Source organism: Sinohyriopsis cumingii, chromosome 8 (assembly GCF_028554795.1).
Source record: "Sinohyriopsis cumingii isolate HCF-2022 chromosome 8, ASM2855479v2, whole genome shotgun sequence".
Lineage (NCBI taxonomy): Eukaryota > Metazoa > Mollusca > Bivalvia > Unionida > Unionidae > Sinohyriopsis > Sinohyriopsis cumingii.
The window spans coordinates 114,878,338-114,891,636 of NC_142968.1; the positions used below are offsets into that span (position 1 = coordinate 114,878,338).

Genomic DNA, 13,299 nt, shown 5'->3' on the forward strand with positions numbered 1-13,299 from the left:
CTTTGCAAACCGATCTGTAATTTGTTACAGATTGGTAAATTCTGGAGACGATTTTAGGTTCATAATCTAGTTTTCAATCTACTTTTCCTGAAGATTTGCTTGTTGTAATTTATCACACCAAATCTCCACCACCTCAACTGCCCCCATGACTTCAGAACAAAACAATTAACAACGTGATATAAAATTCTTCCTGAATTCCAGCATTCAACTTTGTAACTAAAGAAATATGATAAGCTTTGCAAGCAACTCAGCTTTCATAAAAATTTTGCAGCTTTGTTTCAACGGAATCAAGTCAGATGTTGTTATTTGGGGTGATGATCATAAGTAATAAAAACAGTTGATATTTGTAAACATGGGAACAAATGTCGCTACTTTTGGGAGTTTTAAAAGATCAAAATGTGTAGAAATAGAGAGCAACAAATTGTAGATAATAAAGAGTACATGCCACAACTACGTTCATGACAGTTCATTTTATTAATGAATAAAACACATAGAATATGATAAACACGGCAACAGCTTTAACAATATCAGTCTCCCAGTTCCATGGGATTGTATCACATCCAGGTGTCTGATTAGGAAGCAGTGGTGTTTTACTGGGTGGTTCATCATACATCTCATCGTCGTGAAGAACAGACAGGCTGCGATCGAATACCTGTTGTGATATATATATATATATATATATATATATATATATATATATATATATATATATATATATATATATATATATATAATCTTCCGAGCTAAGAAACAAATAAAACATTAAATTGCATTTTTTTGTAAATAATGCATCGGCATCTTTACACAAAATCGATTTAATACAAAGTCACTTTCAATGTATCTATATGTAGTAATTAGAATTAACTCAAAAGATTAGGTGTGACACTTTTAATGTAATAATGAAAATTTTGCAAGAGTAATCAAAAGAGTTTGCTTTCTTGTTTGTGTGGTTGTATACTAAAAAAACCCCAAACTGTTATATTTGTTGTTGTTGTTGTTGTTGTTGTTGTAGTAGGGTTTAATTCCATTTCTCAGCACAAGATAGGCTATACATGGCGTTCAGTATAAATGGTGGAAGAAGAACCATGGAAAACCCCTGAAAGAACCACCGACCCACGAAAAGCTACTGGCAAGTTTTCTCACATACCCACATTGGCCGAACCCGAGACTCGAACCCACGCAGACAGAGGTGAGATGGCAGTGATCCGTAACGGTGAGCCACTCGTCCCCCCCCCCCCCCAACTGTCGTCTACAGTGTGAAATACAAAGAAAGGCGGAGAAGAGTTTAACTTACGTGTAGAAAGGAACTCTGGTTACCTGAACAATAAATTCAAGAACGGGCACATCCAATTCTGGCAGAACTGTTTCTGTGCGTGTCCCACCATCAACATCATCACAATAGTTAGAGCAGAGAAGCAGTCGATGCCTTGCTATTCCAAGGTTTTGCATAAACCTTTTCGCCTTCTTTTCAAGCTCTTCATCTTTTTCTGCTTCCACCTCACCAGCATGCGTCAAAACGCCAAATATAGGTATGGCTAATATACAATAACAAAGACGTTGACATGAAAAGGTAACAGGCTGCCATTAACGCCATTACTACTTCTGCTACTTCTGTTACTACTACTACTACTACTACTACTACTATCACTGTTGACACTCAAAATTAGAAACCTACATAAAACAAGAACAACACACTGAAGCATCATTGGAGACATCAAATGTAATATATGTTAAACTTTGCTACAGAGAAGCCAAGAAGAAATACTCATGTGACTGTTACCTTGTGAAAATTTGGAGAACATAAGTAGGCATTATTTTCTTGGTAATAAATTAGATCTACATGTACGGAACTGAACTATTTTAGGGGGAGAGAGAAAATGAAACAACATATTTCAGCTCACGGTATAGCGGATTATTGTTTCAGGAGTTTCATTTTCATATCTCTCGTAAACAAGCAATTTTTTTCCGAAAGGAAAATATCCGTTAAAATTACTTAGAGTATTATGGTCAGAAAAATATTAGCCTAACACAATTTGAAATTAAACTGCAAAAACTTCGCTTAAGTCGAAAAACTTAGTTTTAGCACAGAAAAATCAACTCGCTATACTGGATTCACCATAAATCCCGCTGTTTAGAGCTCAACACAAAGCGAAAACAACACAAAACCGAAATACACTTCCAAATCTCATCAACACTTGTAGGAAACTGAAATGATTGAAAATGCCTTTTAATGGATAATTAATGATGACACATACACACTATAGTTACATGGATAACTGCACGCTATGGTCAAAATCTTGCTTTAAACTTGCATTCTTCTCTTTTACAGAAACAAACAGACGACAACATGACAGGAAATCTACGTTCTATCTCCTCACAACGTACACCACGGATCTACGTGATCAAAGTAGCCAACACAAATTTTATTTACACACACACACACACACACACACACACACACACACACACATATATATATATATATATATATATATATATATATATATATATATATATATATATATATATATATATATATATATATATATATATATATATATATATATATATATATATATATAATAAACAGAGAGAGGGGGGAGGAAGAGAGACTTGCCTCTTTTGTATCTATCCAGACTACTCCCCTTTGGTTGGGCAGCATTAACGACGCACTTGATAAGATTCTCAGGAATCGGCTGCCCTGCCGAAGCAACAAATATAATCCTGTCGATTTTGTAAACATTTTCGTTCTTCTTGTTTTGACTGTACTTTTCTTTTAACCCCTCAATACCACGATCCATATAATCATCAAGTGCTTCCTTTAAAGCATCTCCGTGACCCAGTTTGCCAAAAAAGAAGATTCGAAGTATCTCTTCGTTATGAATGCTTTCTTCCTCTGGAAATCCCGCAATGTCAACGAGATTTGGCAAAGACACCGTAGCATACTTCTCATTCTTTCCTTGACAACATTTTGGAAATCTGAAATTATAGGTTTCCACAACACAAAGGTTGGACTTTCGAGCATGAAATACTGGCCTTTCATCCGATCTAAACTATGGAACTGGCACGTTTGCTTAATGAGTCCTCAAGGATATGACACCAGTCTATTTATATAATTTACTAATTCTTTGCTCGGGGTTTTCTTAAATTTCATCTGAGATCTATTTCTAGATCAAATTCCTCGAAATAATATCAATAAGATCAAATACTGAACTGAAATGCTTTGTTCCTGACATACAGAACGCTATCTCTGATAATTTAACAAACAGTAATACAACTGCATCTTCGAAAACTGGCACTAAATGATTCTCAGTCAAACTGGCACTAAATAATTATTAGTCAAACTCGCACTAAATGACTCTTAGTAAAACTAGCACTGAATAATTCTTTGTCAAACTGGCACTAAATAATTCCTAATCACATTTCCTCAGGCGTCTTTTGTTTCATTTGACAATATAATGCATATTAAACATGAATGGCATACGCTTGACAACGGAGGTTGGTGCAGTGCCTTATCGGTTTTCAAGCTCATGGCTTTTTGAATGGCCTACGCTTGACAACGGAGATGATGCATTTTGTAATCGGTTTTCAAGCTACGTGGCTTTATAAATCCTGTAAAATAGGAAGTTCAGTTTCTGAAAGGCCGACGTTAAAGACGATTATTGGAATCATTAAATTACGTTCTGTAAATAAAATTGGTGATAATTATTATTATCATTGTAGCCTTAAACAAACTGAGAAAAAAATAATATGGATGTGAACCTAATAGTTTTATTTCTATTATCATTTATTTTGTTGAGTATCTCGCTTGACTGTGATCTAAAATACCGTGTTCATAAATTCCCTCTTAATTATACAGTATACATTAATATAACTGTGGTATGATCTAAGTGAACAAATAAGCAGCAGAAAACCTTTAACAGACAAATGTTCATGTTAATAAACATTTATATTTCTTGCTTGAGTCGTATAATTAAGGCGTTCAAACCAATCAATCGTTTTCTGTACGATAAATTCAAATTTAAAACTTACGAATACTGTCGGGCCGACAGTTCAACCTTTTTCCACAAAAAATGAAAAAAAGGAAGTGAAGAAGAGTGTAAACATGTTTTTGTGATCAACTATCAGTATTATAGCACAGGTTTAACATATAAATTATCATTGTCAAACAAATATCAATTAACGTAGACATTCAATATCATGGACCTCTTGGATTTATTTTGTTTTGGTGTTTTAAGGCAAAGACACAAACAAATATTTAGTGCTGAGGCCTTGCCCAAGGACACAAGGCGATGGCCGATACAGGCAGCATCAATTGTAGAATTTGAACCCATACACTATGCCCTGATCTGGACTTCGTTTTCTCTACTGTGAACTTCTGTTCTTGACCGGTGAATGAAATTGCGGCTATGAACTGCCTCCACGTCTGACACCATCATGGACTTCAGGCATGGCAATTTGCAAAGTAGTGAGTGACGTCACATACTATTAATCGGGATATCATATACTAGTCAATTCTAATGAAAACAATATTAAGTTTCAAATGTTTTAAGGCTGTAAGAGGCAAATACAGATGTTTGCAATGTAATAATTTGGGAATTAAAGAGGAAATAATTTGTCATGATAGTGAACTATGTGTATGCACACTAATTAGCAGGGGCGGATTAAGGCTCACTGGTGCCCTAAGCACTGACAAATCTTGGTGCCCCCCTCCTTTCCACGTACACCTGGGAAGATAACCCTAGGGTGCACCATGATCAAGAAACAGAACATTATGATCAATTTGCACTAGTTTTATCAATTTTTTTTACAAATCTTCATTCGTTTTTCTTTTCTTTTCACCCTTTTCTCAACTTTGTGGTGCCCCCTTTGGCCCTGGTGCCCTAAGCACGTGCTTAGTCTGCTTAATGGTTAATACGCCCCTCTAATTAGCGTCCAAATGTTGCCAATTCTAAATGGTGGGTAAAACCTAGTCCTGATGGTGCCACGTTTGGGGTGTGTTTCTTGACAAATGAACATTGGTCTTAAGGTTTTATTATATCATATATGATGTTAATCAGGTAATGATATATCTAACCTCCACCCCTGTTATATCAGCCTCTGTACAAATCTGCTATTGTGAAATATGCTTGGTTACGTTTTTTTTCTTATATAATGAGTTCTTATTCTGTAAGTATGAAAGCGTATAATAATTATGACTATTAAATTATGGTTGCGTATTTATCTAATTAGATTCTCTCATTCTACCCAAGTCTTGCGATTCCCCTCTTGCGTTTTGTTAAAAGGATTTATACATAGCTAACTCGTCTGTTTGTTATCCAACTTTTAAAAATGCATATCATACAATGATTGAAACTAAACCCTACATAGCTGTAGCGAACCTGTTTGTAGCTTCTTTTACTACCCTTTTATTAACTCTCAGTGACTGTTATCAACAATATCCGTGTGTTGCGTTTTTGGACAACGAACCATAGGCACAGTATGACGACATTACCGTAGTTTCTGACCATTAATTTGTACCGTTGTCAAACTGAATTGTGGTGAGTGTAAAAGTGTGAAAATAAGTTGTGTTTTTACGTAAATACTGTAGAGTTGCTTTTTACCTCTGGACATAAGTAGTCACACCTCTTCTTCCCCCATAGTCACCAATGCCTGCATGCTCATGCCAACGGTTTCCATTGAAGGCAGCAGCTATCGTGTTGATGAAGGAAGATTTTCCAGCACCATACGTGCCAACGACACACACGTTGAGCGGACGATCAGTTCCACACTCCCTTTTTATTTCCTTTATGTAAGACCGCCTTCTGTATATCACAGAAACAACATCTGCACTGTACTGGAGCATTAAGATGGCATCGTCAAGACGAGATATTTTTTTTTTTTTATATCTTACGTGATGAAGATGGCGTCTTTTACGCCAACAAAGTTCGTTATCAATTGCAATTTATTGGCAAGATTATATAGATATTACGACAGGTTAGCACATCCATGATGTCTTACTGATATCCCGCCACAGTATAGCAAACTAAGTATGAAAATAATCATGTCTACAAACATTCATCACATATGAAATATACAAATCTCGATATATATATATATATCTGTGTGTGTAAACTTAATAATTTTAGTTGAGAAAATTTTGTCGAATTAAATAAATCAGTCCACATACCCCATTATTCATTGTAAGAAATTTACATATTACTCTCTTCTATTTGAATGACATTTATTTATGATGTGCTTAGTTGAGAGTTTCGAAACTCAGCTGAATAGTTTAAATTCATATGTTGGTACAAGATATGGTAGTTAACTTAATATTTCGTTTCGAAAAATATTAACCTTTAGCTTCAAACAAAAGACCGCTCCGGTGGCCTAGTGGTTACAGCGTCCGCCTCGGATGCGGGAGGTCGTGGGTTCGATCCCCGGCCGAGTCATACCAAAGACTAACAAAAATGGTACTAACAGCTGCCTCGCTTGGCGCTCAGCATTAAGAGGTTAGTGTTAGGACTGGTCGGTCCGGTGTCAGGATAATGTGACTGGGTGGGACATCATGCTACATGTCTGCGGCATGATGCCTCAGTGCTATACATCACTATAAACTGCCACATTGCAGACATCGTAGCAATATGACTGAAAAATTGTTAAAGCTACGTTAAAAATCAAAATCACACATCACATCACTTCAAACAAAACTTTCGTCTGCAGTCAGTGAAAGTCTCGAATGCAATACGATTGGGATACGACGATATGTATCTATATCTATCTACTCTCTCTCTCTCTCTCTCTCTCTCTCTCTCTCTCTCTCTCTCTCTAAACATACATACATACATACATACATACATACATACTAGGGTTGCACTACCTGACAGGCCTGGTTTTACGATAAATATATGATCTTGATTGGTGAGGTTCCTCCCTCACCGCAATCTTTCTGAATGTCGGTAGTAAACTTAAAGAAACTATAATAATATATTAAAAAAACTTGTTTTACGGTTGGCAAATATTAGGGCTGAGATAGTGGTGAAAACCCGACCCGGTTAAAAGAGACCTGCTCGGCCCAGATGTGCATGTGCGTATGTACCTATATATATATTTGGAAAAGAGAAGATACATATAAACAAAAACATCCATACCGTATCATAAGTTCAGTCCTCCTCTTTAAATAGTCCGTCTTCGGAAGTGATTCACCCAACCTAGAAAGATACGGTCAATCAATCAATCGATTTATCATTCTGTCTCTCTCTGTCTGCCTTCCTTAGTCTACATGCATTTGTGGGCGGATAAACGAGTACATTCAATTACTTTTCCTGTGTGCCTTATCATGGATAGGCCCTATGAACGTCGACAAACTTTGAGACAGTGTTGCGCAGACTCTGGGAAGATATAGAAAGAAAAAAGAATCTGATCATGACAGAAATTTATTGTGACCTTGAAACACTCGATAACAATCATTATAGAGTCCAAATTGAGTCTCTCTATCTTCGATAACAATCATTATAGAGTCCAAATTGAGTCCCTCTATCTTCGATAACAATCATTATAGAGTCCAAATTGAGTCCCTCTATCTTAGATAACAATCATTATAGAGTCCAAATTGAGTCCCTCTGTCTTCCATAACAATCATTATAGAGTCCAAATTGAGTCCCTCTGTCTTAAACGGCTATAATGTAATTATGACGGCACCAATACAAGTAATGTAGACACGTGACCTTAATATGTATTGGGTTATATGGCAATAACAGTATGCAATAGGTATGTTATAAATATAAATACACAGCTGTATCGAGTTTAATTACTCTGTACGAAAAGTGTCGAGTTGTAAAGCTGAACTGGAATAAAAAAGCAACACAAACACCGAAAATTATGTGCAACTAGTTTCGCATTTATGCTTCTTCAGGCACAAAATGTTTTGAAAGAAACGGGTGACGTCTTTTATTTTCAAATAACAATTACGTCATTACGTAATGACATAAATGATACGCATCGTCATAACAATTATATATATATATATATATATATATATATATATATATATATATATATATATATATATATATATATATAAGAATTTGAAGACAGAAACTAAAAAAAGACAATTTTCGTCACTCAAATGTAACAGAACACCAATACTCTCAATGTGCAAACATAAGAGAAAGTACTTCTTTCAGTAGCGCTAATTTAAAAGAGGTATTTTCTATACGTTATAACCCTAACTGCATATCAACTGATGTGATTTATTCGATAACCTGTAAAAAATGTATCATGCAATATGTTGGACAAACACTTCAGCAAGTTTCTAAGAGAATGACTAATTATCGCTTTCATATATAAAATTTATAGAGATCCTCTCTTTTCCTGTAATATTTCAACACCTTTAACACCAATAATCACTCTCTACTCGATTATTCTTTCATGACAATATATATTGTGCATGGTTGTAAGGATGCATATATCTGTCGATCTATGAAGGGCGCATTAATTTGGGCCAGAGAACAATTAGATTTTTGGGAACAGGTGCTTGTTAAATCGCTATACTGTAATGATTTCTAATGTCTGTGTCGGGAGAGGAAGTGATTCTTAATTAAGCCTTCGTTTACTTAACCGTTAGACGACTTAAAAAAGGAAAGGATAACTTCGATTTTATATCGGAACTGTTAGAAGCTGAGTTTTTCCAGATCTGTTGCTTGGAATTGTATAAGTCAAGCTGACCTCAATTTTGACGCATATATATAAAAGACAGTAAATATATTTAATCCTGAGTGGTTACGCTAAATAAGGGGCCTTGTTACCAAACGAAAATTCTTGGGGTTAAGATCCCCTTATCGAAAAAGTCTAGTCAGTCTGCATCTTACCTGCAAGAGTGAAAATTTAAGGGAATCCGAGATTGAATTTGGAAGAAATTCTTTCGTAAAACATTTGTCAAAGGGACCGGATGTCTGGAAAGTCAACGGACACAATATGGCAGTAGAAGCGAACAAAGCTTGAAAGCACAAGGGCAAATAGCTCCTCGGACGTATCCACGGACTTATCCACTGAAGTATCCACGTACCTACTGATCCAAGTATCTACGTATCTCCGTACCTACTGATCCAAGTATCTACGTATCTCCGTACTTAACGTATCCACCTTCCCACACAAAGTTTGAGGGTCGAAGAGGCGAGACAGTAGGGAGGTTGGAAAAGGGAAAAAGCGAAAGGACCTAGATGAATCACCATATTGAAGTTGGAGTGGACTGGAATAAGCAGGCTATGAAGCTGTACAAGGCAATGACTTCGATCGTTCACTTGATTAAATCATGAACTAATTCTATCATTTAAAACAGACCGGCTATTTAAATAAATATATTTATATTTGAAATTCGGTGAATGATTTATTCCGAAAAGAAGTCTATCATCCTTATGTAATGCATTATCCCAGTCGTTTATATAATTGATTAAATTCTTTTGTTTTTCCATGTACGGGGGTACGTGTCATTCTATTCTATATATCTCCTCAAATCTCTATTTATTCCATCTATAATTTCACACTTTATTTTAATATTTACTCGATCCGGGCAACAACAATACCGATAGCGATCACTCTCTAGATAACGATAGCCAAATAAGGCGGACACCTTGTAAGAAGGTACATCCTCACAACACCACAACCAGTAGCACTGCTACAATGGTGACATGAATAGACTCATAAAAGAAACTTACTGGATTCATAAGTTAGATACTTTGTATCCTAATGGCCTTAATGCCAATGCACTATATCAAATTGTATATTTTTTTATTTTATTATTTTACTGAGTTGTAAAGCAGAAACTTAAAAAACCTCCAGAAATATTCATATGGCCTTGACAGGGTTGTCGTGACTGGATACCAGTTACATTACTGGATAAGAGAGTCTTCGGATTACTTCGTTTCATGCCTCTAGCCTAAACCGGTGTGCAGGTCGAGATCAAAATTTAAAACAAGTGCTGACACTTGAACGTGACTTTGAAGATGATCCTGAGTGTGATAAACAAAATACTTCTGGTAGTGATTCGTAACACTTTCATGACTCTGTGTGAAAGGACGTAATAGATAAAAGGTAAAAGATATTGATAGATTCTTTTTGGTAGCTTCCCTCGGTCGGCGGTTCTTCCCCCACCAAAGATACTGGCCGCCATGTACAGCCTATCATGTGCTGAAAAATGGCGTTAAACCCAGAACATATTTATTTGCTTAGACATGATAATAACTTTGTAATAACAGAAAATGAATCTTCATTTCGTTAGACGTCTCTACATTTTGTTAAAACGTTTACTCAGCAAGAAGTATAAAATAATAATGGATTGGAGCTTTTGAAAACTCAAGAATAGTACAAAACAAATCATTGTTATTCAAGGTAAAACTGAAACAAATAGTCAGACTTGTACGTATGATATATATATGTTCTTTTATGTTTACAATGTTTTTACCTTATATCTTATTTTAATTTAGATGTATGGACTATGTAGTCTGAAATAAAGAATTCCTATCTTATCTTATCTTAATGCATGCCGCTGTAATCTATTTATAAAGAAGAAGATGTCGAGACTGCGGCTAATTGATCCAGATCTATCTGAGGTAATCACCTAGATATGTTCCACTTCTTTTGGCCAAACCGTAATCTTCTTTTTCTATGGTGCGCGTGTTTAGCTCTATAGCAGTGAGGTTAACAACTGCAATTTCTCGAATTACAAACATTGTCTCTTGTTATATATTTATCCAAAGAGCCATGTATGCGAATATTATATTTTCATGGCTTTGACCCATTTTAGTATCAAGCTTGCATGCAGTTATTTAGGAAAAGCGCAGTGTAGAGGAGAAACGTGCTGCGTTGAGTGTAATCAGGTCAGGGACAAATACCTCTTGCATCGAAAAAGTCCCGTAGACAAATACATGGGACAACTTTTCCTGGGAAATGCATACATATATAACATACGTACATGTGCATACATGCAAATGTATGTACATGGATGATTGGATAAATAAATGAATGCATATGTGCATCGGTAGATCGACCAGTGGGTCAGGAAACAGACCTGCTGACTGACTGTAGGGATCATATAGTGACGTAAAATGGTATGTAGGCATAAGACAAACAAACAAACACACACACACACACACACACACACACACACAAAATAAACAAAGCAAAAATAAAAAACAAAAAACAAAAGCAAAAACAAAGGACAGTGCCTGGGGGCAATATTCTTTAGTGGTGCCCTATCGAAGCGTTAGGGGCAATGCTCTTTATTGGCGCCCTACTCTGCACAGAGAACAGTTTTATGTTTGTTGACAACCTCCCTCTCCCTTTTAAGTATACATGTTGTGAAGAATTGTCCCCGTGAAACTAAGGTGAAGTAAAATACATGGAACATTTCTGCTGAAAGAAAAAGTTCCCTGACGGTGTCCCCCTTTTGCCTCAAGCCGTGGGGAAATTGCCCCGACGCCCTTGCGCTAGCACTGACAAGTGAGCAGACAAATAAATGGAAAAATGTAAAATCAGAAATAGATGTAGAAATGGGTGAACGACTAACTTAAATGAGAGAGAGAGAGAGCGAGAGAGAGAGAGAGAGAGAGAGAGAGAGAGAGAGAGAGAGAGAGTATAAAATGGAACAAAGAGCTATAAATAGATTGAACTGTCATTTTGGTTAGATACGAATCTTGGTATCGAATAAGAGCACTATAGTATAGAAGCAGATGACACAAAAAGATCTATCCATTGCTGTGAAGTGTTTACACGAAAATGATTTGAATGTACTTACACAGGAGTTGTGTAGTCATCCATTGTTGTGTGTCGAAAATGCGTTTCCTGAAGAGATAAACATGGCCGACTGTGAAGTGTGTGAACCGTTTTAGGTCTAGGTTGAAAATAACGTGTATCCTTTCATTTTCGTTACATGGAAAATTAATAACATATTGGGCAAGTAAGGTTTGGAAATCATCGATTAATACAGTTTAATGGATACTTGAAGAAAAAAAAAATTACGAAAATCTAATACTGTTCAATAAAATTTTGTTTCTGAATCGTACTGTCTATAACCCAAAACGAAATTAATGCCGATTAGTCAGACCACTTATTTAGGATAAGGATATGAAGAGTTGTGTCCCTTTCTTGCGGTATAACAAGAACAGTCTTTTCTAACAGAGAATAAAAATAAAGCAAAATACTGGATTAGGTACAAGAAAAGAAATATGTGCCAATAAAATGCAGTCAGCTTTATTCTTCTTTTCTACCAATAATGTAACTTAACGATCATTTAATATGTGATATTTCACCTCTTTATGCTGTATCTCTATCTCCCCTTTACTTAATGGGTTAGCTGAATAATGTAATATAGATACGGCATATAAAATGTCATAGGGATTCAATAAACTACAATTAGTCTTACTGAACGGTAAATTACAGAAAATTCAAACTGAAACGACCCTGCTAAATCAAGAATGATTTTGCTAATCACTTTCTCAGAGACTACTCCCCCTTTCCCAACATCCAACCTTATGATTGTGTTATTAAAGACATTTGTATCTGGTACATATTTATCTAACTCATGCCCACCAAAATCCGTATCGTCATGAACATTTGCTCCTGAACTTATATGGACATAAATTTGTTTCGTAACTTGCATGCTACAATCTATCCCAAACACTTTATATATAACTACAAAACCAATTCAAAACAATTGAGTTTAGGATATCGAAGACGGCGAGCGACACTTTCCTGTCAAACATTATTATTTATCAAATTTACAGAAACAGTGCAGTTTGTAAGTTGATAATGGGACTGTTCATATAAATGAAGCATAACCCATTTTACTTTATTGTTTACAACAGGTGTGCTTAAAGTTTGAACGTTTTAATTCTGCCCAGCCAAATAAGGGCATTTCGAAGGGTTACATGAGATGGTACAGAGTGCTTTCCAATCAGAAAGTCGCTCGGCCATTTCCGTCTGTTCGTGAAATAACATTGAAAGGACATATTAGCTCAGAATGCAGTTGTCATAGGCGACGAATTGTATACGAGGGTTGTTTCTCGACGTGACGGAAAAGGCCGTGGATGTTCCGATTGGGTGCTACATGTCAGCGTACGGATTTCTTTAGTTAACTAAGACTGGGCAACAAAAGTTGTTTGGTAAAGTATAATTCACTCGTAACTCTTTGGTAATACGGGGTATCAACGATATCACCAGCAGGTGAACTGTACAAGCACACTATGATTTTTAAAACCCTTCCACTTGTTTCAAACAATGCATTTATAGACTGAATAATATGCGTAACATACAAAAGAAAGA

The 13,299-nt window shown here is 35.9% G+C and overlaps 1 protein-coding gene across 1 annotated transcript in view; it reads right to left on the reverse strand.

Moving 5' to 3' along the window:
- Positions 1-455: 455 nt before the first annotated feature.
- The window catches only part of LOC149794429 (uncharacterized), a 49,993-nt gene continuing 37,149 nt past the window's right edge, over positions 456-13,299 (reverse strand). The window contains exons 6-12 of the mRNA XM_089969113.1: positions 12,507-12,602; positions 11,774-11,869; positions 7,131-7,190; positions 5,604-5,804; positions 2,618-2,979; positions 1,318-1,535; positions 456-652 (exon numbers count right to left, since the gene is read on the reverse strand). Coding sequence (XP_089825239.1) covers positions 467-652; positions 1,318-1,535; positions 2,618-2,979; positions 5,604-5,804; positions 7,131-7,190; positions 11,774-11,869; positions 12,507-12,602 — 1,219 coding nt within the window. The 3' untranslated portion in view covers positions 456-466. The remainder of the gene's footprint in view (positions 653-1,317; positions 1,536-2,617; positions 2,980-5,603; positions 5,805-7,130; positions 7,191-11,773; positions 11,870-12,506; positions 12,603-13,299) is intronic.